At 41.8% G+C, this 26,044-nt stretch overlaps 3 protein-coding genes and 1 pseudogene across 11 annotated transcripts in view; 1 reads left to right on the top strand and 3 right to left on the bottom strand.

Annotated features, from left to right (window-relative positions):
- EFHB (EF-hand domain family member B) overlaps positions 1–20,706 on the bottom strand; it is a 69,201-nt gene extending 48,495 nt beyond the window's left edge. The window contains exons 1-2 of one of the 4 annotated variants that reach the window (XM_063637393.1): positions 8,530–8,608; positions 5,616–7,201 (exon numbers count right to left, since the gene is read on the bottom strand). In XM_063637393.1, coding sequence (XP_063493463.1) covers positions 5,616–6,404 — 789 coding nt within the window. In that variant the 5' untranslated portion in view covers positions 6,405–7,201; positions 8,530–8,608. Of the gene's footprint in view, positions 1–5,615; positions 7,575–8,529; positions 8,609–20,376; positions 20,396–20,570 lie in introns of those variants that run through there. The other 3 variants (XM_063637396.1, XM_063637398.1, XM_055286228.2) reach the window with 3 other exon arrangements.
- Positions 7,672–19,797, bottom strand: LOC134736376 (uncharacterized). Of its 3 annotated transcripts, none has more exons than XM_063637515.1 (2): positions 19,285–19,797; positions 7,672–8,723 (listed from the first exon to the last, which is right to left on the bottom strand). In XM_063637515.1, the coding sequence occupies exons 1-2, from the start codon at positions 19,795–19,797 to the stop codon at positions 8,631–8,633; spliced, it is 606 nt and encodes a 201-aa protein (XP_063493585.1). In that variant the 3' UTR covers positions 7,672–8,630. The 3 variants fall into 3 exon arrangements, with proteins under 3 accessions (XP_063493585.1, XP_063493593.1, XP_063493587.1); XM_063637523.1 differs by lacking the exon at positions 7,672–8,723 and adding an exon at positions 18,323–18,623; XM_063637517.1 differs by lacking the exon at positions 7,672–8,723 and adding an exon at positions 18,323–18,612.
- On the bottom strand, positions 12,532–15,840 carry LOC129486399 (heat shock cognate 71 kDa protein-like; annotated as a pseudogene).
- Positions 19,430–26,044, top strand: part of RAB5A (RAB5A, member RAS oncogene family) — a 39,744-nt gene continuing 33,129 nt past the window's right edge. For 2 of the 4 annotated variants that reach the window (XM_055286269.2, XM_063637504.1), the window contains exons 1-2: positions 19,745–19,881; positions 23,196–23,451. In XM_055286269.2, coding sequence (XP_055142244.1) covers positions 23,289–23,451 — 163 coding nt within the window. In that variant the 5' untranslated portion in view covers positions 19,745–19,881; positions 23,196–23,288. Of the gene's footprint in view, positions 19,882–20,006; positions 20,351–23,195; positions 23,452–26,044 lie in introns of all 4 variants that reach the window. The other 2 variants (XM_063637496.1, XM_055286258.2) reach the window with 2 other exon arrangements.

The raw sequence follows: 26,044 nt of genomic DNA, 5'->3' as shown, positions 1-26,044 counted from the left end.
CTCTCATTAAAGTAAGTTCGTCCAGTTCCCTGAATGCACCCTGATGCAAAGTGATTATCCTCAAGCATTGATATTGCAGGTTATTCACAATGGGGATTTTCATCTAAATTCTCCTCACAGCCATGCTTGACACTGGGTTTCAACCTCACCCAAATGCACTTCCTTCCTACTCTGAGACTCAGGGGCATCAAATACTTTACCATCCCATCCCCTGGTCAGGATGTTAGGGATTGCCTTCCCTTCCTTTTTCAGCTGTTCGAGTTTAACCAAGCTTACAAGAAGTAAATAATACTATAAACACTGTAGTATATATAAATAAATACTATAGTATATATATAGTACGTACTATATATATAGTAAATAATATAGTAGCTAATACTATAAATAACATATAAAGAAAGCATAAAGACAGTTGGAAAGATGGGAAGCTTCTCAATTCTTTTTATACACTAGCATTACCCTAATACCAAGCACAGAAAGAAAAACTACTGTCTAAATTTACAGAGAACCACAAATACAAAAATCCTAGTGAAACACTGGCAAGTCAAATCCAGGGATATATTATGAACATAATATATCACAAGTAGGGCTTAGGCCAAAAATATGAAGATGGTTTACCCTTAGAAAATGAAATATTTTAATTCAGAAAAAATATATGTTTCAATAAATGTGTGGAAAGCTTTTCACAGATTGTTTAGTCCTGATTTTTAAACTTTCTTAGCAAACTGGAAATGGATACAAGTGTTCTTAACTTTAAATATCAGAAATCTCCCACAAAATCATATGTAATAGTGAAACATTAGAATCATTCTCATTAAAATGAGAAAAGAGGCCTTGTTGTTGTTTTGTTTGTTTGAGATGGAGTCTCGCTCTGTCGCCCAGGACAGTGTGCGATCTTGGCTCACTGCAACCTCTGCCGCCCAGGCTCAAGTGATTCTCCTGCCTCAGCCTCCCAAGTAGCTGGGATTACAGGTGCCTGCCACCATGCCCAGCTAATTTTTGATTTTTTAGTAGAGACGGAGTTTTGCCATGTTGGCCAGGCTGGTCTCAAACTCCTGACCTCAGGTGATCTGCCTGCCTTGGCCTCCCAAAGTGCTGGGATTTCAGGGGTGAGCCACCGTGCCCGGCCAAAAGACATCGTTTTCAATATTGTATTTTTTTTTTATCATAGCCAATGCAATGAGGTAGGAAATAGAGATAGATGAAAAGTATAGATACCAAAGAGAAAAGGACAAAAGTGTCAATATGATTGTCTACCTGAAATATCCATACACAAGCAAAATAGTCATAAAAAAAGGAAATAATGATAAGCAATTACGACTAATAAGACTTCAGCAAGGTGACCACACACAAAGACAAAAAAACAATAAAAACAAACATATGGAGCAATTTCTAATCTAATTATAAGTCAAAGAAACATAAATTAAAATAATGCCTAACAAATTATTATGATTTTTTAAATGTATTGCTACAATCTTTTAGGAAGAGATTTGGCAACAGAAACTAGAAAAAGATCCATGCTTTTGGCTTCTGCTGAAACTCTATCCTTAAGGAAATATTCCAATACATATAAAAAGACTTTTTTTTTAACTTTTTTTTTTTTTTTTTAAGAGACAAGGTCTCACTATGTTGCCCAGGTTGATCTCAAACTCCTGGGCTCAAGCAGTCCTCCCACTTCAGCCTCACAAAATGCTGGGATTATAGGCATGAGCCACCATGCCAGGCTGACAAACTATTTTATAGAAAATTCTGGAAGAATAAAAAATAAATGCCCAGCAATAGAGGGAAAGAGTTAACTAAAGAATTGGCTTGGCCAGGTGTGGTGGCTCACGCCTGTAATCCCTGCACTTTGGGAGGCTGAGGTGGGTGTATCACGAGGTCAGGAGTTCAAGACCAGCCTGGCCAATATGATGAAACTCTGTCCGTCTCTACTAAAAACACAAAAAATTAGCCGGGTGTCGGGGCAGGCACCTGTAATTCCAGCTACTCAGGAGGCTGAGGCAAGAGAATTGCTTGAACCCAGGAGGCGGAGATCGCAGCTAGCTGAGATGGTGCCACTGCACTCCAGCCTGGGCGAGAGTGCAAGACTCCATCTCAAAAAAAAAAACAAAAAAAGAATTGGCTTAAATATTTTTTATCATTAAAAGATCCTTTTTAAGTCTTTGTAGTAATAGTTAAATCTTATAAATAACAAATGAAAAATCAAAACAAATTTTGCACTCGGTAATAACAACTATATAAAAGTGCATTTGGATAAAAGTGTCATAAAAAGTATAGAGTAATTAAGAACTCAGGCTCTCAAATAGGAATTTGAGATTTCAAATCCCACCACTTTTTAGCTATATGACTTTAGCCGAATTACCTAAATATGCTTCCATTTCCTTACCTGTAAAATAGGATTTAGTAATAGTAGATGCCTCACAGGTTGCAATAAGGGCAAACAAATTAATACCTACAAAGGTCTATGAATAGCCATATTAATATAGTGAGCCACCAATAAATATTAATAATCATGAAACAGTAAAGTGCTAATAGGCATTGTGTTAAGGTGATAAGATTACAGGCATTTTCATCCCTGTTTTCTAAATTTTCTATAATGTTATTATTCTTGTGTTATAATCAAAATAAATATTTTAACATCTTAAAAATTATTTTTAAATGAAGCCTTGTTTCTAACGAAGTTAGAATCCCTCCTCTTGCCTATAATCCTAATTCCATTCCCTTCCACTCATCTAGAATCTGGTTCCACCCATTCTCTTCCTTTGTGTTATCTCAAACTCCCCCACTGATTCACTAAATAATATGATTCTTAAGTGGAATATTTACTCTTTCTCTTCACTGTCATACTTCTTAAGGGAAAAAAATTTCATGATAGCTTTCTCTGATTCTAATAACCCATTCGCTCTTCAGTATATTATAATCTGAATTCTTTTTCTATTAGTCGTTCTAACAATGCTGGTAATTTCTTAATGTCCAAAGTTAATTAATCTCATTTTTACTTTATTTTTAGAGACAGACTCTCATTTTGTCACCCACACTGGAATGCAGTGGTGTGATCATAGCTCACTGGAACCTTGAACTCCCGGGCTCAAATGATCTTCGCACCTCTCCCAAGTAGCTAGGACTACAGGCACATGCTACCACATCTGGCTAATTTTTCTTTTTTGTATAGGCAGAGTCTTGCTATGTTGCCCAGGCTGATGACAAACTCCTGGCCTTGAGAAATCCTGCTGCCTGCTGGGCGTGGTGGCTCATGCCTGTAATCCCAGCACTTTGGGAGGCCAAGGTGGGCAAACACTTGAGGTCAGGAGTAGGGGCCCAGCCTGGCCAACATCGCAAAACCCCTTCTCTATTAAAAATACAAAAATTAAATTTAAAAAAAAAAAGAAGGAAAAAAAATTAGCCGGGTGTGGTGGCATGCTCCTAGAATTCCAGCTACTGGGAGGCTGAGGCACAAGAATTTCTTAAGCTTGGGAGCCGAGTTTGCAGCAAGCCGAAATTGCACTACTGCACTCCAGGCTGGGTGATGGAGTGAGACTTTGTCTCAAAAAAAAAAAAAAAAAAAAAAAAAACCCCTCCTGCCTTAGCCTCCCAAAGTGCTGGGATTATAGGTAGTGCCACTGCAAAAGGCCTATCAGAGATGGTTTAACACTGCTGGTCACTCTCTCCTTGACACCCTCTTTCTTGTCCTATCACATTCAGAAAGGAAGGTATGAGAAGTGGGAGGAAGCAGAGGTTTTAGAATTGCCTGTGCTGGAAACTGGAAGCTGGTGCCTGCATGTGTGTGAGATCAGATCAGATCAGAAGCTGTAAACTGCAGAACCAATCCAGAAATGGAACAGGTGTGGTCAAGTAAAGTGGCTGGGAAAATCCAAAGAGGAAACCAGAAAGCAATGTGAGACAAAGAAGAAAAGAACATTCTAAGTCTGAAGAGGAAAAGTCTTCAAACCCAGACAAAATTCTGTGGAAGCCCTGTGACCTCTTCAGCTGAGTTTTACTCTCAAATTTCAATGTGGAATCTTTTATTCACATTATAACTTAAGGACACTTTCTTATGTTCCTCAATACCAATGTCTCAGACTTACTTTTTTCTTCTCCAACTGGTCTTTCTCCCATTTAATCATCCTGGTTTCCTTCTATTTATCAAACATGTATTTATTGAATGACCAAACACAAGCCAGGTATTGTGGTATGACATGAAGGTAAACAATAAACAAGATATAGTCCTTGCCCTCAAGAACTCACCTTATTGACATCTTTTTCACTGACCACCTCATGTCAATGTTCCCCAAGATTCTTGCCTTGACTTTCTTCTCCCATTCACACCCATGGGGCATCAATTGTCTCATATTACCAAGTGTCTCCCTGGCTTCTTCACCTGTCATCTCATATTGAAGACAACCAACACTGGACATTCATTTGCCACCAAACCCAAAGAAATCATTATCAACACAGAAACTCCTGAGTCATCCATTAACTTCCCTTACTCACCACGCATATCCACAACTGAGTGACAATTTTTTAAAATATCATCTAAAAACCTCTCAAAAGTGCAGTCTCCTTTCTATTCTTTCTAACACTGCATTAATTCCAGTCCATCAGACCTTTGGAATGTTCTTCTAATTACCTACTTGTCATTCAGTATCTCCCCTTTCCAGTCCATCATAACTACTGATATCAGAATTATCTTTCTAAAAGGCAAATTTTATTTATTTTTACCCTCATTAAGATCCACCATTGATGCTGTATCCATATGTTTTATCCCTATATTCTGGGCCTTTAGATGTCTTCTACGTATTTCTTCTTCATCTTCATCTCTCAATACCCTGCTGGCTGAATAGAACTGTTATGCCTCTCGAACATAGGAAGCTTTGGTTGTGCTCTATACCTTTTTATGCCCAAAATGCTCTAACCTCATTATTTCTTCAGACAAATACTGACACCTTTCGATGTTAGCTCAAATATTACTTTCCCCTTAAGCTTTTCCCATCTCCTCTAAACAGAAATACGCAATCTTTACACTGAGCTCTGTATTCAGAGTGTACTTCTATGAAGGAAGAATCTTGTGTGTTTTTATTCATTTAGATAACTGTATACTATTCCTTTAGTTAACTGTCTCCATTACTGGAGTAAGCCTAAACCTAGAGGTAGGGATCATGTACTTTTCATTTGATTTTGTCCTGTACCTGGCACAATGGCCACCACAAGTCTTTGCTGAAAGAACAAATAACTCACAGACTAAACAATGAATGGAAAAAGAAGCACTTTTCTTTTCCGTTCATAGTATGAATATGAGAACACAGCATGTATCTTCAGTATTTTCAATATGTCAGAGGCTTGAGGAAAATGAAATGAAGGTTAAAGGAGAAAAGAGAAAGAAATCAGAACAAACCACTGGTGTGCACAGAAAACAAAGCTGACATATAGGAAAGGAGGCAGAGAATCGGAAATCTAAGTAACATCTGCAAAGACTCCAGTGGGGCAAGAAATATAGAAATCTCATGAAATCTGTGTGATTTGTCTCTTCAAACCAAAACAAATTTTATCACTTTATCATCTCAATAAAGACATGGCTATACACAGTTCAGTTCCTACGGAAGGTGAAAAAAACTTACACTTGGCCAGCAAGGTGTCCGATCAAAAAACTTCCCAGAGTATATGGGTCTGATGCGATCTGGAGGTTCCACTCCTGATTCAATGTTTCCAGCCTCCTTTCTCTGTTCAGGTTGTTGGGCAAACTGGCATTGGGGAGGTTCTATCACCAAGCCCCTCTGGGGCTCCGTATTCTTAGTCTCATCTGGCCCCTCGGCTTGGGTTAGTCCAATGTCCACCTCCACAGGAGGCTTAATCTCTGTGCTGGGTTTCATTACAACACAGGTAGACTCTTTTTCCATTTCCTGTCTTGGTTCCATATCCAAAGCAGGCTTTCCCACTAACTCCTCTACCCCTTCAGGGCCACTAGCCAAAGGAGCTCTCCTGCCCCCTACAGCCTGTGGACTTCCACACACCCTGCCCAAAGAAGGCTGTATTATCCGTTCACGGGTATATCCTGCAAGAAGACTCTCATTTTCTAATCCCATTCTTCCTGGCAACAGAGAAGGTTTTGTTCCCTGTGAGGCTGAGACACTGTCGACTCCTAAACTACCCCTCTGCATGAGAGTCCTAGAAATATTCTGTCTTTCTAATCCCATTTCAAGCCCCTTGCTCAATGGAAATTTTGTTTCTGGTGATGCCATCCTTCCCTCACACTTATTACTAACCACAGAGCTCTCCCCACATCGGGAATCTTCTTTTCCTAATCCTACTCTGATCCCCAACTCCATGGGAAATTTTGTTCCCATGATCACCCTCTTGTCTCCTAAATCACCCTTTCCTTCGTGGGGGTGTCCAATCTCCATGTTCATGGACGATTTCTCCCCATTCTCATTTCTCCAAGAGCACTCATCTCTAAAGGGAAACCTGGCTAGAAGGACGCTTCCAATCCCTTGCGGAACCCCTCTCTCAGGAAAGAGCACAACCTCACTCGGACTCCCTGTCCATTGCTTCCTGCCTGCCTCTTAACACCTAGCCGAGTTCACAGAGGAAAAGATGGAGTCTGTTTATCCGGTTACCTGGGAAACAGGGGCGGGGCTTGGCGCTCAAGTCCCCCTTGAACAGATCCCTGCTCATCTCTCATTCTTCTCTCTCTCTCTCTCTCTCTCAATCTCTCTCTCTCCCCCTTCTCTCTCCTGTCTCTCTCTCTCTCCCCTCTTCTCTCTCCTCTGTCTCTCTCTCTCCCCCCCTTCTCTCTCCTCTCTCTCCCTCTCCTTTGCACTCTCCCTCCCTCTCTCTCTCCCTCTTTCTCTGTGTGTCTATCTTGCCTTTCCTCTCTCCTTTCTCCCTCTCTCCCTTCCCTCCCCCTCTTCCTCTCTATCCCTGCTTCCTCTCACTTTTTCTTTGCTAGATTTGGAGGGCGAGAAAATTTGAGTGATGTGGCCTTTGCGCGCTAAATCAAATGTACACCAACTTCTCTGGTTTCCCAAGCAACGCAGTCGTTTTAAAGTGGTTTCAACAATTGGCTTCTTCCTGGCCATTGGCTCTTAATGTTGGTGATGATGAACAAATAAACTTTCTGGTGATGATCACTTTTTTAGGTCCTTCCTTGTCCAAGTACCTCCGTCTTGCATGTAGTTATATTAGTGCTAAAAAAAGACTTTAAATTCTAGAAATATTACATTTGACAACTGTGGCATAAAGACATCTTAAAGTCCTTGAGAACATTTACACTTTAACAACTAGGCTTTACATCACATTTAAAGTGATTTTTTTTTTTTTTTTTTTTTTTTTTTTGAGGTGGAGTCTCCCTTTGTCGCCCAGGCTGGAGTGCAGTGGGACAATCTCGGTTCACTGCAAACTCCGCCTCCTGGGTCCAAGCGATTCTCCTGCCTCAGCCTTCCGGGTAGCTGGGATTACAGGCATGCGCCACCATGCTAGGCTAATTTGTGTATTTTGAGTAGAAACGGGGTTTCACCATGTTGGCCAGGCTGGTCTCAAACTCCTGACCTCAAGTGATCCACCGCCTCAGCCTTCCAAAGTGCTGGGATTACAGGCGTGAGCCACTGTGCCTGGCCTAAAGTAAATATTTTAAAGTTTGAGATATGCTACACAATAAGGCATACTGTATTTTAAAGATAATGTGGCAAACTAAAACTTTATTAAGTAGGAGATTTTTTTTTTAATTGAGGTTTCACCTTTCAGATTTTAATGAACGTATATTTGGTAAATATTTGTCATGTTCTACACATATAGGATATGAAACACCTAGCTTGGAATTTGAACTGAATTAGGCTGGGCACGGTGGCTCACACCTTTAATCCCAGTACTTTGGGAGGCTGAGGCAGGCGGATCACTTGAGGTCAGGAGTTTGAGACCAGCCCAGCCAACATCGCGAAACCCTATCTCTACTAAAAATATAAAAATTAGCTGGGCATGGTGGCCGGCGCCTGTAATTCCAGCACTCAGGAGGCTGAGGCAAGAGAATCACTTAAACCCGGAGGTGGAGGTTGCAGTGAGCCTTGATGGTGCCACGACACTCAACCCTGAACAACAGAGTGAGATTCCATTTAAAAACAAAAAACAAAAAACGGCCGGGCACAGTGGCTCATGCCTGTAATCCCAGCACTTTGGGAGGTGGAGGCGGGTGGATCACGAGGTCAGGAGTTCGAGACCATCCTGGCAAACATGGTGAAACCCCGTTTCTACTTAAAACACAAAAATTAGCTGGGCCTGATGGCAGGCGCCTGTAGTCCCAGCTACTTGGGAGGCTGAGGTAGGAGAATCGCTTGAACCTGGGAGGCGGAGGTTGCAGTAAGCCGAGATCACACCACTGCACTCCAGCCTGGCGACAGAGTGAGACTCCATCTCAAAAAAAAAAAAAAGAAAAAAACAGAATTTGTAAAGAATTTACAGGATTCCAGAACTCTACGAAAACCCCTTAAAATCCAAAAATATTTTTTAAAAGTGTGTAGGAGTCTGGACATAGTCACTCACCTGTAATCCCAACACTTTGGGAAGCCAAGGCAGGAGAATTGCTTAACGCCAAGAATTCAATTAGCCCAGCATGATGGCTCACATCTGTAGTCTCAGCTATCTCAGAGGCTGAGGTGGCAGGATAACTTGACCCCAGGAGGTCTACACGGCAGTGAGCCATCATTGCACCATTGCACGCCAGCCTGGGCGACAGACTGAAAAAAAAAAAAAAGTCCAGGAGTTCATGCATGGGCAACACAGTGAGACCTGTCTCTACAAAAAATTTCAAAAATCAGCCAGGTGTAGTGGTACATGCCTGTAGTCCTAGCTACTCAGGAGGCTGAGGTGGGACGATCACTTGAGCCCAGGAATTCAAGGCTGTAGTGAGATATGATCATGCCACTACACTCTAGCCTGGGTGATAAGACATCCTGTCTCAAAAAATAAAAATAAAACATAAGGCCAGGCACAGTGGCTCATACCTGTAATCCCAGCACTGTGGGAGGCCTAGACGAGTGGATCATTTGAGGTCAGCAGTTCGAGACCAGCCTGACCAACACGGTGAAACCCTCTCTCTACTAAAAATACAAAAATTAGCTGGACATGGTGGCCGGCACTTGTAATCCCAGCTACTTGGGAGGCTGAGGCAGGAGAATCGCTTCAACCCAGGAGGTGGAGGTTGCAGTGACCCAAGATTGCGCCATTGCACTCCAGCCTGGGTGACAAGAGTGAAACTCCATCTCAAAATAATAAATAAATAAATAATTAAAAAGTGAGTAGGGTATACTAGGGAGACTGAGGCAGGAGGATCACTTGAGTTCGAGACCAGCCTGGCCAACATGATGAAACCCTATCTCTACTAAAAATACAAAAATTAACTGGGCATGGTGATGCTTACTTGTAATCTCAGCTACTCGGGACGCTGAGGCAGGAGAATAACTTGAACCAGGGAGGCAGAGGTGGCAGTGAGCCGAGATCCCACCACTGCACTAAAGCCTGGATAACAGAATAAGACTTTGTCTCAAAAAAAACCCAAAAAATTATTTTCTACAACTTTCTAGAAGGTTAATATATTCTTCTCCTTAGTTCTTTTTTTATGGTGCCAAATTTAAATAGTTTTAGTTAAGACATTGCATTTTCCATTTGCAATACAGTGTTTATAAAGTGCAATGTTATTTCCTTCCACATGCACATGTTCCATACTCAAGTACTGAGAATGCCCAAGAATTTACTATAGCAGCTCAATTTTTAAACTGCTACAGACAGCCATATTGTGACCATGAAGAAGTATCCTGAAGACAAGCTAACACACACAAAATAGGACAGCACTAAGATCATCAGGACCAAAGCTCTGATCAAACTGTACCTAAAACTCACATAACTCTAGACTTACCAGTCACATGGGCCAATGTCCCTGCTTGACTCACATTTTCTGTTATCTATAACTGAAACATCTTTACATCTACCACACTTAACAGTCAACATCCCTTAAGACTTTACCTCCAGAAAACTTTTCATGGCTGGTAAACACTCCTCTCTCTTTTCCTTTGAGCTCCTCCAGTACCAAGAGTCTGAGTCACTCACCTTATCACTTCTTTCTCTCAGACATGCACACATACAACAAACCCTTGTGGCATATTTATGGTGTTTTACCTAACTTTCTGCTCTTCCCTTGGTTATAGCCCTGACTCTGGTACAAGATAACATTCAACATTTGTTACAGTAAATTGTGACCGTCAGCGCTTCTGTTTCCTTCTCCCCTGAAGACTGTTAGCTCCTGCGGGCCTGACAGTCCCTTGACTCAACTCCTCTCTACTTCAATGTTTTATGCTTTGACCCGAAAAGATGGGGCTTAGTAGGGAGAGAGATGGAAGACTGAAGGGCATCCAACTGAACTTGTTTACTAACATTGATGTGTTCTTCCCTAGTTACCTGCCTCCATGCCTTTGCTGGAGAGGGAGCCACCTAGGTTCCCTTCACTTGGAATGTCTATTTTCACACATTCCAAACTCAAGGCCAACTCTGAAAGGAGAAAGGTCTGTGATTGACTGGGAAAGGACATGTGGCAACTTTCTGAGATTATGGTAATGTTCCGTATCTCAATAGGGATGTGCGTTACACAGGTATACACATTTGTCAAAACATGAAATTATACTCTTAAGACGCTTGCATTTATTTCATTTTATAGATATTTGAACTTTAAAAAGGTTCACATATTGAACTCTAGTAAATGGCATGCATGATGAAGTTTAAAGGAATGTGTACACATGCTCATAATTTTGAAATGCATAAAGTACTGATACATGGCTGGACATACGTGATAAAGCCAAGTGTAGTAAAATGCTAATTGTAGAATCTGGGTGGTAGATATACGGGTGTTCACAGTACAATTACTTTGATTTTCTGAATGTTTGAAAATATTCATCATAAAATGTTAGGAAAAAAATAAGAGATGTGGGTTAACATCTCTGGTATCTTCACAGTCACAGACTTGATTTAGACCTCATTACATCTTGACTGGAATCTTGCAATCACCTTTACACTGGCCTTCATGTTAGCCCACTGCAGTCTCTCCTCACCCCAAGGATCGCCAGAGAGAACCTTCAGAAACATAAATTGGACCTCCATGATCCAGTCTCTGCCAACCTCTTCAGCTTCATCCCTGACGCTTGCCACCTTACTGCAGCCTGTACTACAGCTCAACCCAGGGCTTGTAGTTCCACTCACACACTGGGCTATTTTATGACTTTGTGGTTTTGTTTTGTTTTGTTTTGTTTTTGAGACGGAGTCTCACTCTATTGCCCAGCCTGCAGTGCAGTGGCGCAATCTTGGCTCACTGCAACCTCTGTCTCCGGGGCTCAAGCAATTCTCCTGCCTCAGCCTCCCTTGTAGCTGAGAGTACAGGCACCCGCCACCATGCCCAGCTAATTTTTGTACTTTCAGTAGAGACAGGGTTTCACCATGTTGGCCAGGCTGGTCTCAAACTCCTGACCTCAGGTGATCCACCTGCCTTGGCCTCCCAAAGTGCTAGGATTACATGCATGAGTCAACATGCCCAGCCTACTTTATGACTTTCTACATTTGCTCCTGTTGTCCCCTTGGCTTGGAATGCTTTATTCAAACTCATCCTCTGACCTCCTTGCCTGGCAAATGCTCTTCAAGACTCAACCCAGGGATTACTTCTTCCCAATAGCATGTCTTGCCACTCAAACTGGGTTGGGTCTCCTTCTTTTTTTTTTTTTTTTTGAGATGGAGTCTCACTCTGTCGCCCAGACTGGAGTGCAGTGGCACGATCTCGGCTCACTGCAAGCTCCGCCTCCCAGGTTCATGCCATTCTCCTGCCTCAGCCTCCCGAGTAGCTGGGACTATAGGCGCCCGCCACCACGCCCGGCTAATTTTTTGTATTTTTAGTAGAGACGGGGTTTCAGTGTCTTAGCCAGGATGGTATCTATCTCCTGACCTCATGACCCGCCCACCTCAGCCTCCCAGAGTGCTGGGATTACAGGCGTGAACCACCACACCCGCCCATGGGTCTCCCTCTTTCATGCTCCCATAGCACCTCAAACTTATTTGTAACACAGTATTTATCCTACTATGATCTAGGCCCACATAGGTTTCCATGTCTGTATACTAAACTAGATGCTCCTTGAAGAGCAAGCCTTCTAATAGAATGCACAGGGTCTGATCTAAAAGAGGCTTTGATAAACCACTGTAGAACTGAACAATTGATATTGAACTGGCACGGATGACACGCTGGCACCCTCCAACAACTTTGTGTTATAGATTTGATTGTATCTCCTCTACAGGAGTTTAAGGCCCACTGCCCCTATTGACTCAGCCATCTTCCTAAGTCTCTCAAACACCATCTTCCTACATCTCTCAAACACCATCTTCCTCATGAAAACAACTCAATTTCCTGCCCCAGTATGGAATGATCTCTCCAATTTCTTTAAAGGCTTACTTTCTATGTACTTCTTTTTTTATGAGATTACAGGCCTTTTTAGGCAAACTTTGACTGGGAAAAATTAAACTACATTGACTAATCAAAAGAGAAAAAAAACTGCCACAGAATTTGCTACATATTTGGGTCCTTCAGTGTTTTAAGTGTGTGGAACAATGCTACATCTATACTTGGGTTGGCTTCTTCAGTGGTGGGCCCTGAGAAAGCACCACCAGAGGGAGGAGATCCACCAACAGTGAATCCCCTAGGCATTCCTCCTGCACTCTGCTACAGCTTTGTAATGATGGGATTGCAGACTCTCTCCAGCTCTTTCTGCTGATGTTCAAATTCTTCCTTCTCCACAGCCTGATTCTTATCTATCCAGTTAATAATTTCATTACGTCTGACAAGAATCTTCTGTTTGTCTTCAACATGAATCTTGCCTTGAAGTTTCTCATCTTCAACAGTTGCTTCCATGTTGAATTCATAGGATTCAACGGAATTCTTGGATGACACCTGTCTCTGCTTCTCTTCTTCAGCTTTGTATTGCTCAGCCTCCTGGACCATACATTTAATGTCTTTCTTGCTAAAATGGCCCTTGTCATTACTGACAGTAATCTTGTTCTTTTTCCTGTACTCTTGTGCACAGCAGAGACACTGAAGATGCCATTGGCATCAATATCAAATGTGACTTCAATGTGAGGAACACCTTGGAGTGCAGAAGGTATGCCTGTGAGTTGAAACTTGCCAAGCAGGTTGGTATCCTTGATCATGACATGCTCACCTTCATAAACCTGAATAAGCACATCAGGCTGCTTGTCAGGGTAGGTAGTGGTCTGTCTGCTTGGAAGGAATGGTAGTATTATGCTTAATGAGAACAGTCATGACTATACCATTGGTTTCAATACCATGGGAAGGAAGAATGACATACAAGAGCAACAAATCTTGAGCATTTTGAGATTTGTTGCCAGACAGAATGGCTGCTTGGACAGCTGCACAGTAAGCAACAGCTTCATTAGGGCTGATGCTCTTAATCAGTTCTTTTCCATTGAAAAAGTCTTGGAGAAGCTTCTGAATCCTAGGGATAAAAGTAGACCCACCATCCAGGAAAATATCATGAATCCATGACTTGTCTAGTTTGGTGTCTTGAAGGGCTTTCTCTACGGGGTCCAGACGTCACAGAACAGGTCAGCATTCAGTTCTTCAAACCGGGCATGTGTAAGAGGTATGGACATTGATTCCTTCATAGAGAAAATGGATCTCAATACTAGCCTGCTTGCTCAAGAAAGAGCGTACTTAGCATGTTCACAATTAGTATGGAGATGTCAGACAGCTCTCTTATTCTCACTGATGTCCTTTGTGTGCTTGTGCTTGAACTCAGCAATAAAATGGTGGACCACTTGGTGGTCAAAGTCTTTTCCACCTGAGTGCGTGTCTCCTGCTGTAGATTTCACCTCAAAGATTCCATCCTCAACAGTGAGGACTGACACATTAAAAGTGCCACTTCCAGGTCAAGCACAATGGCTCACACCTGTAATCCTAGTACTTTGGGAGGCTGAGGCAGGAGGATCACCTGAGGTCAAGAGTTCAAGACCAGCCTGGCCAATATGACAAAACCCCATCTCTACTAAAAATATGAAAATTAGATGGTCATGGTGGTGCATCCCTGTAATCCCAGCTACTCGGGAGGCTGAGGCACAAGAATCGCTTGAACCTGGGAGGCAGAGGTTGCAGTGAGCCAAGATTGTGCCACTGCACTCCAGCCTGGGCAACAAGAGTGAGACTCCATCAAAAAAAAAAAAAAAAAAAAAAAAAAGCCAGGAATGGTGGCTCACGCCTATAATCCCAGCACTTTGGGAGGCTGAGGGGGGCGGATCACCTGAAGTCAGGTGTTCGAGACCAGCCTGGCCAACATGGTGAAACCATGTCTCTACTAAAAATACAAGAAAAAAATTACCCAGGCGTGGTAGTGGCTTCCTGTAATCCCAACTACTCAGGAGGCTGAGGCAGGAGAATCACTTGAACCTGGGAGGCAGAGATTGCAGTGAGCCAAGATCGCACCACTCCAGCCTGGGTGACAGAGCGAGAATCCATCTCAAAAAAATAAATAAATAAAAATTAAAAAGTACCACTTCTAAGGTCAAAGATCAGCACATTTCTTTGAGCTCCAACCTTTTGTCTAAGGCATAAGCAACAGAAGCAGCAGTTAGCTCATTGATAATTCTCAATACATTGAGATAAGCAATAGTTCCAGCACCTTTGGTAGCCTTGATGCTGAGAATCATTAAACGAAGCTGATATTGTGACCACAGCATTGGTGACACTCTTTCCAAGATAGGCTTCTGCCATTTCCTTCATCTTTGTCAGAACAACAGAGCAGCTGTCCCCAACCTTTTGGCACCAGGGACCAGTTTCATGGAAGACAATTTTTCCACAGACCAAGTTGCAGGGGGTAGGATGGGGGGAAAACAGTTTTAGGAAAATTCAAGCACATTACATTTATTCTGCACTTTATATTATTATTACATTGTAATATATAATGAAATAATTATATAACTCACCATAATGTACAATCAGTAGGAGCCCTGAACTTGTTTTCCTGCCACTAGATGGTCCCATCTGGAGGTGATGGAAGACAGTGACAGATCATCAGGCATTAGATTCTCATAAGAAGTGCTAGATCCCTTGTGTGTGCAATTCACAATAGAGTTCACACTCCTATGAGAATCTAATGCTGCCACTGATCTGACAGGAGGTGGAGCTCAGGTGGTAATGTGAATGATGGGGAGCAGCTGTAAATACAGATGAAGCTTCACTGACTTGCTGCCATTCACCTCCTGCTGAGCAGCCAGTTCCTAACAGGCCACAGTCCAGCACCAGTCCATGGCCTGGGGATTGAGGACCCCTGCCCTAGAGGACACCTTTCTGGACAGAAGTTTTTTTTTATCTCTCCCTTGTATTATACTTGGACCTGCCAGCATTATTCACTACCATGAAGGGCCAGTGCTTCATATCAGACTGGACAACAGCATAATCAAGTATGTGTCCAATCAGCAATCAGATTTGGCATCAAAAACTGTGTTCATGGGGTTCATTGCAACTTGATTCTTTGTGGCATCACTGAGCAATTGTTCAGTATCAGTAAAGGTGACATAGCTTGGAGTGATTCAATTTCCCTGATCATTGGCAATTACCTCTGTTTTTCCATGCTGGAAAATACCCACACAAGAGTAGATGGTGCCAAGATGAATACCAACTGCAGGTCCCTTAAACATGGTTGTTTGCATGTAGGCCGGATTGGACTGTGAAGAAAGATATAGGAACCCCAAAAGTGGCCACTGCATTCAATAAATCCCCATAAATTATTCAAATGACTTTGCAGTATGTAAATCAAGGTAAGGGCTCATTCAATTCATTCATTCATTCTACAAATAGGTATTGAGTCCCTCCTTATTTTGTGTCAGTGTTGGGAATACAGTTAGCCCTCTGTATTCCACAGAAAGTATTTGAGTTAAAAAATGAAAAAAACACAAAATAATACAAATAAAAAAATACAACTATTTACATATCATTTACATTGTATTACTTATTGTAAGTAATCTGAAGATGATTTAAAGCATACAGAATAGCCTACATGCAAATACTACACCATTTTACATGAGACTAGAGCATCTGCAAATTTTGGTACCCAAATGGTGGGGCAATAGGGGAGTGTCCAAGAACCAATCACCAGCAGATGGATTGACTGTATAACCCAACCCCTATCTCATGGAGCTTATATTCTAGTAGGGATAGATAACCATCAAGTCGAATGATGCATAATATCATACCAAATGGTGCTAAGTGTTATGAAGACAATGCATATCATATCAAACAGTGCTGTTATGAAGACAACAGACTGCTTCGACATGTAAGAAAGCACTTTAGAATTAGTGGGCTTAGAAGTCCCTTAGGTAGATGACATTCGAGCTGAAGCCTGAATGATGCCCTCCAATGTCCCAGAGCTTTTGAAACATGACTAGCTTAAGTTTTCACAGTCTTTTATTCACTGACTTGCTACCATGCCAATGTTAGCGTTACCGTTGGTTTGTCTCCAGGAAAAATTTTGAATTCTCTCCAGACAGTTCCAATTAAAAGTAAATGTAACCATTCATTATCATCTATGCAAAGATTCATTCTTTAGCTAAACAAGAGAGGACAGATTTCCTGGAAGAGAAGGAAAAGGGTATGGGGTCCTGTGAATGGTAGAGAGACACTTGTCACTGGGAATTTTTTATTGAGTATTTAGAGATTTGAGAGCAGTATAAGCATTAGACAGTGTTTAAGTCTTTATGATTATTTATCCATTTTGTACCTTCCTTAACAAGTTCTATCAACCGGTAGGACTCCACATTTGACACTAAAATATATACAATTATCAGTCCTCCTCAGTTATCTGGGGCAATGAAAAAGAAAATATAGGCATATTGCAAGTGGCAACACAACAACAGAGATTTACTGTGGCATTTCAATTTCTCTAAAACTACTACTGGATCTTTGGAAATGCCAGCCACCAGGGCAGCACTCTTCCAGGCAAACATTATGACTAAACTGTAAAATACTGTGAAATGTATTCATGAAGGAGGTGAAGACAAAATCAGTAAACAGGAACGAGTGAGGAAGCAACATACTGGAACGATGAAATAGGGAGTTTTTTGCAATTTATAAATTTCAGCATGAGATGTTTTCGTTGTGAGGTCTTCTTAAGGTTCATGATTCTAAATGTAATTAAGTTCACCAATACTTTGGGGGTCCCTATTACAGCAGTCAAGGGTCTTCTGTGAAGAACTGAAATGATGAATAACTGATGGTCACAGCCCATAAAAACCTTATAATTCAATGAAAGTCCAAGGAGAAAAGTCCAGGTGCTCATTAGCTATTAAAATAAGGCAGATTTTAAGACAGCCATTATAGAGAGTAAGGCAAAGTATTGTGAAATTACAGAAAAAATAATAATTAAATCCAGTAGAAGTATCTGCAGATGCGGTCCACAGGAACTGGTGTCCTGGCTAAGATGGAGCCAGCAGTTACGGGCAATAATTGTGTTCCAGGTGGAGAAAATACAGTGATCAGATATCAAGATGGCAACACACAGGCAATATTCAGGGAACACACACTAGATACGTGTGGTCAGGGGACAAATAAAGAGTTTGGGGAGAGGAATTCTATAGAAATAGAATGAAAGAAACTTGGGTTGGGACTAGAAGAATTAAAGAACTTTAGACTGTCAAGTAATGAGATAGCATTGAATATTTTTTAGTAGAGTGGCTAAAGTGTAAAGAATGGACAGAAAGAGCAGCAGTATGCATTAATTTGTTTATATAAACACTACCATGGACCAAGTGTTGGGATTAGACCTCAAATTTGGGGAATAGATAATTTGTTGATAGAATGGACAATGGTTTGTGAGAAGAGGTGAAGCTGATTCCGCAGTTCCAAGTCTGGGTGACTGGGAGGATGTTAATGCCAGTCTCTAAGCAGAAGCAGGTTTGGAGTGGAATAGGTTTGGTTTTGGGCATACTGTTGACATGACAAAACTGATGTCACATATCCTATTTCCTGACTCCTCCTGGGATTGTCCCAGAGCTATTACCATGATTAATAGTTCATATCGGAACAACTCCTTGAGAATAAAATGCCACAGGTATCATTTACGTATGACACATTACGTTCTTCTGGCAACTAGGTAGTTGATCTGAAAGACCGGCTGTTCAAAGTTCAAATCATCTTCATTGCACAATGCCGCCGACTGCACGCCCATAGGAAACCTTAACCCGGTACACTTCAAAGACAATATTCTCGCCCTCACAACAGAGCTATACATTGTAAACTGCAAACTGAAAAGTAGCCTTTATTCTGAAGCAAAATCAATTTAATATTCTTCTACCAAATTATCAAAATTTTTTTGGCGGGGGCTGGGGAGGGGGTGGTGGCAGAAGCCTCGCCAGAGACTGACTGTGGTGTGGGATAGTGGAGGGTAACGAACGTCTTGGGTTGTCTTCCACCAGAATTGTGTTCAACAGCTCACGTTCTGGAGCCAACCCGCAAATTAGAATCCAGCTTCGGCACCACACAGCCGTGATCTCGGACAAGTTACTCAATCTCTAGTGTTTCAAATTCTTTACCTGTAAAACATCTACAACTAGAACTGAAGACTTGGCTGCCAGTCTTCTGCTGCTAGACACAGATTTACAGCGGTGAGGACCACCAAGGGGAACTAAAATTCGAATGTAGGGAACAGACGATTAACAAGTTAGTTTCAGAATGAAAGACTCGAGTGTAAGAATTCAATGGGATAATTCCTGTAAAGCGTTTAGTACAGTAAAGAGCGAAGGGAAATTCTGAATAAAAGGTAGACACTATTTTAGGATTTGGCCCTCCCCGCTCCCTACGAAAACCACGTAAACTCTTCATAGAAGCGACTCATTATTGTCAGGTGCCTAAAGGCGGCTTTTCGGATAGGGACGGTCCTCTCTTCCTCCTTGGGGTAAATGCGATTTAGCAGCCTTTACCGACCCACCCAACCCCAGGGCCATTTTGTTGGGGGAGGTTCTCTCGTGCTAGACAAGTTCCCTCTAATAAAGCCCCTTAGCCGAGATGCCAGGATTGGGGTGAGGGAACCTCGCCGCTTCCACAAGGGCTGGGCACAAAAAACAAAAAACAAACAAAAAAACACAAGTTACTTTGATCTTCCCCCAAAGAATAGTAAAGGAATTTCCCCCGACTCCGGCCGCTGGGAGCCCAGAGACCCCCAGCCGAAATAACAATGGCGCTGGAGAGGGCGTGGCCGCGCGTACCTGGGGTTGAAGAAGGGGAGAAAGGCGGCCAGCTCGGATCTGAGCCACTCGCAGTGTCACGTGACATCCTGCCTCGCACCGCCCCGCGAACAAACCTAGGCGGGGAGGGATTCGGGAAGGGGCGGGGAAGCGGCTGGAGCCGGCTGACTGGCGATAACGGGAAGTGACGAAGGGGCGCAGTTCGCTGCGTGCAGCGACGTGGCGGCGGGGCCGGCACCGGGCAGCGGAAGTGGCTCCGGCGGTGGGACTTGAGTGTTTGTGTTTTGGTTCGTGAAGGAGCCGGCGCCTGGCCTTAGGGGAGGAGGCAGAGGGAGGAGGAGAAGGAAGACTTAGTCGGAACTCCAGCGCCGGCAGCGGCGGCGGAGGAGGAGAAAGGAAAGAGGAAGGCGGAGCGGCGAGAGGCGGAGACGAAGCCCGACAGGGGCAGCACGACGGCACGAGCCCCGCACAGTCCAGTGTGAGGGGAGCGGCGCGAAGAGCACACCACGACGCCGCCGCCACCACCACCGCCATAGATACACTCTTATCCTACGGGCCACGCCTGGGCCTTGCTACCAGGAAGCTTCGGCCCCGCAGCTCGGCTTGCTGCGGTCTCAGGTAACCGAATCGAACCGCCCCTCCCCCTGCGCAGCGGGGGCCTGGACCCCAGGTTATCCGCGGTCCCCAGCCCGTCCGCGGCCCTGCCGGTACTGAGACCCCCGTCCCTTCTCCCTCACGCGCAGCAGTGCCCTGGACCAGAGAACTATCGAACCCGGCGTGTTGTTCTGTCAGCCCTGGTGACTCATCCTCAAGGGGCTCTGGAGACCGGGATTTGGGGACTGACTGAGGGAGCGACGGGTGTCACCCTTTCCCTTCTCAAGATGGCGCCGTGGAAAGTGTACTGGAGGCCGCGGTTCCGCCTGGTCCCTGTCTTGGCAGCCCTGGGGGTCTCGGTCAAGGCAAGCCAGGTTCGGGGGAGGAGGTTGGAAAGGCCAAGAGACCTGGCGAGTGCTGCTTATCCAGGCGATCTGTAGTTGGCTGTTAGCTACTCAGGTGCTCTCCAAGCAGGAACCCGGGCCTACTGCAGGTGTGAATGTGGGGAGCTCCGCCTACCTTCAACTTCCAAAGATGAGTATTGTCGGTGGGTGGGAGGCTCGTCAAAATAGGCTGTCTAGAGACTCTTGTCTTCTGTATGGAAGGTAGTGAACTACAGCGTTAAATAAATTCAAGATAACAGGACTGAACTCCTTCACTGGGTAGAGACCATGAAACTTGCTCTGGCGTTATCTTCCCTGGAAGCTGCTTACCTCTGAGACGTTCATACTTTTAAGTTCTGAACGTCGTAGTTCACATACTTGGTTTTTGTCTTGCTGAAGTGGAATCAAAGCGTTCAATCAGTTGCCTTTCACATAATAAGAAAAAAACACTTGCTCACCTCTGGGAATATTCAAGACTGCTCATAAACTTTATTCCTAAAGTAAAATGGAAATGATAACTCAGCATTTATGTAAGCAAAGTACATGGAACAGTGCCTGGCACAAAATAAGTGCCCAGTCAATTTTTTGATCAAAGAACCTTTAGAAGGATTTTAACTATAGAATGAATAGCAGTTATTTTCAAAAGATTACAAATGTATATATATTATGCAAAATTCTTGTTTTGCAAAACAAGTTTCAGTAAGCAGTGAATACAAATGAATGCACATAATTTTTAACCTTAGTGTTATGCTAAGTGTATATTTACCATTAACTTTAGTTATTTCCTGTTTGAGATCCTTAGGGGGAGTAGCCACAATTAAGTAGCTTTAAACCTTAAAAGTCAAAGTGAAATCAGAATCTTGTTTGATTTTTTTTTTTTTTTTAATGGGAGTCTTATTCAGTTTTCCCTGAAATTTTGGAAGTGCCATAGAAATTTGGAGCATATTGTCCTTGATAAGTAATTTCTTGTTTTCGTAGATAAAAAGACAAATGGAAAATGTTTTAATTGATACTGTGTGTGTAATATCTGAAGATTTATTGGTGCATTTCAGTATATATGATGTTCTGTTGATATTTTGTCATTTTCTTATCAAAGGAGCACATTATTGGCAATTTTAATCCCTACTATGTGTGTTAGAGATTGTTTACATGTGTTGTTTTATTTAATTGTCACAGCAGCTATGCAAGTTAGATATTATGGGAATAGAAACTTGGAAATTAAAGAGTTTGCCCAGACGGAAATTGGTATAGCCAGGATTAGCCCCCCAAATCTGGTATGTTTGTGGGGGAGGGGGCATTTTTATTTATACCTTGTTATTTGGAAGCAACTCAGTTATTACGTCAATTAATGTGTAAATATTTCAGTATGTAATGGTAAAAGATAAGGACTCTAAAAAGCTGGTGTTTAGCTAAGGCAAGGAGGTAGTTTCATTGCATTAAGAACTAAGATCTCGTGGACATGTTAGGGAATTCATTATGAAGAGCGTATTATAAACTCATTTTATGGGAAAGGCATATTTCTTTCTTTTGTTTTTAATATAGAGACAGAGTCTCACTGTGTTGCCCAGGCTAGTGTCAAGCAGTCCTCCTGCCTCACCACCAAAGTGTTGGAATTTACTGGTATAAGCCACTGTGTCCAGTGTGAAAGACATATTTCTTGTATGAGGTAGCTAAATGAAATATAGCAGGGTTTTTAGAGAGGGAATCAACAGGTTTAATATATTAGCATGTATTCGGATTTTGATTAAAGATAGAAGGAAACTGTTAAGATTGGTGTGTGAGTGGATTGAAAAAGGTTCTTCAAATATTCACTAATTCCTTAGAGATTAAAAATTAGCATAGAAGTCACCATTCAGGCTAGATTTTTTTAATGTGTTGTTTAAATAAAAAATAATGGCCTGCAGGCTGGGCGTGGTGGCTCAGACCTGTAATCCCAGCACTTTGCGAGGCTGTGGCAGGAGGATTGCTTGAGCCCTAGAGTTCAAGATCATCCTGGGCAACATAGCAGTTCAGTGTCTCTCCCAAAAAATGAGCCTGGCATGGTTCTGAGCGCCTGTAGTCCCAGCTACTCGGAAGGTTGAGGCAAGAGGATTGCTTGAGCCCAGGAGGTCTAGGTTGCAGTGAACTATGACCACGCCACTGCACTCCAGCCTGGGTGAGAGAGCAAAACCCTTTCTCAAAAAATTTTTTTTAAAAAATGGCATGTATATTGTTCGTCTAAAAACTACAAAAAAGCTACAATTAATGTAAGTAAATAAGTCAGTAATAATCACCACATGGAGAACAACTGTTAGCATTTCTGTGTATGGTATATACTTGAGCAGATGAAGAAACAGTTTTAAGTCTTTCTGCCGTTAGGCACACAAATCTGGGAGACTGAAAATATTTGTTGTCCAAATTTACCATTAATTAAATGACAAATGTATCGTTTAACAGAAGACTTCAAATAATACTAAATTTTAGGATCTGTTCTAAAAGCTTCCCATTTATTAATAACATAATTTTTCTCAAAACAATGTTAACCCAAGTAGCCTGGCTACAGAACTTGAACTCGAGTCATCTCTCAGGTTGCCTGGGTTTGAAACTCAGCTCTGTCACTTCTGTGACAGTAACTATGTGACCTCAATTAAGCTTCTTAACATCTCTGTGCTTGTTTCCTCATTTATAAGGGTTGTAATAATACCTCATTTTATAGGATTGTTGAGAAGTTAAGTACTTGAGGCACTACCTGGCACAAAGTTGAAGCTTTGAGGTTAGCCTTTAAAAAAAAAAAAAGTGATTTTGGGCTCAAATCCTATACCTTTAAATTTCCTTTAAAAGATAGTGACATAATCTAAAGGGCATTGAAGGTCTAGTAGAGTTTAAGATAATCATGTTATAGGCAAAATTTAAAGTGATTAATAGTAAATTTGCTTTACTGATTTGTATATTTAATTCATAATTGTTTCTTTACAGGTTTCTTTACCTCCAGAAAGAAGAATATTGGCCCCTTGAATTCTGGAAGTTCATTGAAGACTCTGAAATTAGGGACTTATTTCAAATTTGGACATGGCTAGTCGAGGCGCAACAAGACCCAACGGGCCAAATACTGGAAATAAAATATGCCAGTTCAAACTAGTACTTCTGGGAGAGTCCGCTGTTGGCAAATCAAGCCTAGTGCTTCGTTTTGTGAAAGGCCAATTTCATGAATTTCAAGAGAGTACCATTGGGGGTGAGATTTTCTTTTTTCCCTGCTTCATTTAATCGAATCATACGTTGACAGATAATATTTTGATGTTCCAATTGTGTGGTTATGAATAGCTAAATAAGTCATAGAGTGAAGAAAAGAGCTGTTCAGCTTACCTTAAGCTTTAAAACTTGCCTTTATCTTTGTTAAAATGATGTGTTTTTATATTTGATTGTTTGGTTAATCCCTTGTGGTTATATTGTAGCTAAAATACAGATAAAAAACATGAGCAGAATCAGTGTCTCAAGTAATAAGATTTGACCTGATACCTATTTCTAGCTAACAACTAGAAGCTTCTTCAAATTAATACAGTACATGTTTGTGCTCAATTATATTGGTTTAAAATGAATAGTAAAAAAGGTAACCTTAAATTCTGATCTACATAACTGAAGTATTTGTAAATAATTATACTTATTTGTAAAATTAAATGTAATTAAATACTGCTAGATGTACTTTTTTTTTTTTTTGGTATTTAAGAGACGGGATCTTGCTGTCGCCTAGGCTGGAGTGCAGTGTCCGGATCATAGCTCACTGCAGACTGCAGCCTGGAACTCTGGGCTCAAATGATCTTCCTGCCTTAGCCTCCCACCAAGTAGTTGGACCTAAGGGTGCATGCCACCATGCCAGGCAAGTTTTTTTTTTTTTAAAGAGTCAGAGTCTCGCTGTGCTTCCAGGTTGGTCTTGAACTCCTGACCTCAAGTGAGCCTCCAGCCTCAACCTCCCAGGTAGCTGTGATTACAGGTGCTCCCTGCTGAGATGCACACGTAAGAATGCTCCTAAGCTGAGGGAAGAGAAAAAGTGATTAATGGAAACGGACATAACAGGAAAATGGAACCTGAAGAAAAAGATGAAAGAAGAAGGGAAAGAGTAGGCACTGACAAGGGTAGTTATGGTGGGACAGAGATGAGGGGAAGGTAAGATGCAGGGCGAAAGGGAGACAACAAACAGTACAGTATCGTCAAGAGAGGATGTGAAATGGGAAAATTGAATTTTAGCTGGGTATGGTGGTGCATTCCTGTAGTCCTAGGTATTTGAGGCTGAGGCAGGATTATTTTAGCCTAGGAGTTCAAGTCTAGCCTGGGCAACATAATGAGGACCCATCTCTTAAAAAGAAAAATTGACTTTAATCAAAGAAACCTATAATTATATAGCAGGTGGGACAAGATAGCCTCTTTTGGGCCTCTGTTTCATCTGTGAAATGATGCTTTTCAATTAGATGATGTGTGGGAAGAGCCACACGGTTTGAGATTCACAATATTTTGCAAGTGATATATAATTAAGCAATGCTGTTTTCTAAGGTATTCGTGTATATGTTTTAACCCCATCTTGTAAAATTAAAGTCGAACTTCGGAAATAAGGTAGATACCAACTGGCATGTGGCAACTTCTTGGAATCTGTCTTTCAGAAGCAAAACTTTATACTGTGCGTTTAGTGAATGCTCTTCTGCAAATATACTTGAGAATGTTGTTCATAATCTTAGGCCCATTCTAGTAAGATAAGTTACAGAACTCTACTACCTCCTGGTCTTTGTATATCTTGTTACAATGTTATATTAGAATGTTTTATGTTTTTTCTAATGGCTGAGCATCAGAAAGCATCATGGAGCTTTTATTTTGAGTCAGAAGTCTTGGCATTTTAAAAAATGTTAATACACAATATGTTAGACATCCTTTGTGATTTTTTTTTTCCCTGAAAGTACATCCACATTTGATTTTGTTGTTGTTGTTATTGTTAATACATTATATCTAGTTTAATAATGAAATACTACTCAAGAAGGTTTTGCTTCCTCGAGAAGTGATTTGGTCAAAGCTAACTGTCCCATCTAGTAGGAAAAGTTTAAAGACTGCTAGATCATGTCCACCCACTTATTTGACTGTTAATGGAAGCATTTCCCAAAGTATATATGCATTCTGGGTTAAATACCTGGGCGAAATACATTTGGGACTTACTATATGCTACTCTTCTCCCCTCTCTTTATTATTTTATTAAAATAATGAAAACTCTGAAGTGCTGTAGTATAGAACTTAATTCGTGGGGAGCTTTGCAAGAGCTTAAGATTAGAATTTTTATCTTGTTTTGGATAATCCACTTCTAAGTTTATTTTTTCCTAATGATATCTCAAGAAGGATGTTTAAAAGAAAAATGTAACCCCATATCCTGTGTATCATAAATATATATCTGATGTGTGTATCTCTATATAATCTCCATGTAACACCAGTTAGATTGTGTAGATTTCATTAATGAATTTTTCGTAAAGATTTTCATTTCTATGTGTAGAGCTTCCTGTTTAAAAACAAAAAGGAATTTGCATCCAAATTTCTATTAATCCTTTTTTTTTTTTTGAGGCAAAGTCTCTGTCGCCAAGGCTGGAGTGCAGTGGCGTAGCCCTGGCTCACTGCAACCTCTGCTTTCCAGGATCGGGCAATTCTCATGCCTCAGCCCCCCAAGTAGCTGGGACTACAGGCGCAAGCCACCACTCCTGGCTAATTTTTCTATTTTTAGTAGAAATGGAGTTTCACCATGTCGGCCAGGCTGGTCTTGAACTCTTGGCCTCAAGTGATCCGCCTGCCTCGGGCTC

The sequence above is a fragment of the Symphalangus syndactylus genome, chromosome 1 (genome assembly GCF_028878055.3).
Source record: "Symphalangus syndactylus isolate Jambi chromosome 1, NHGRI_mSymSyn1-v2.1_pri, whole genome shotgun sequence".
In the NCBI taxonomy this organism is placed as follows: domain Eukaryota; kingdom Metazoa; phylum Chordata; class Mammalia; order Primates; family Hylobatidae; genus Symphalangus; species Symphalangus syndactylus.
Note: the sequence above shows the minus strand (reverse complement) of the source record. Positions and strands in the feature narration are given on the sequence as shown.

What these genes read in the sequence shown, in the direction of transcription:
- LOC134736376 (XM_063637515.1), bottom strand. Translation starts at nt 19,797, where the DNA reads ATGGCGGTGGTGGTGGCGGCGGCGTCGTGGTGTGCTCTTCGCGCCGCT. An exon ending in CTCCCCTTCTTCAACCCCAG is followed by an intron (nt 8,724 to 19,284) that starts GTACGCGCGGCC and finishes TTTTTTTTTCAG; the next exon opens with TCTGTCGCCCAGGCTGGCGT.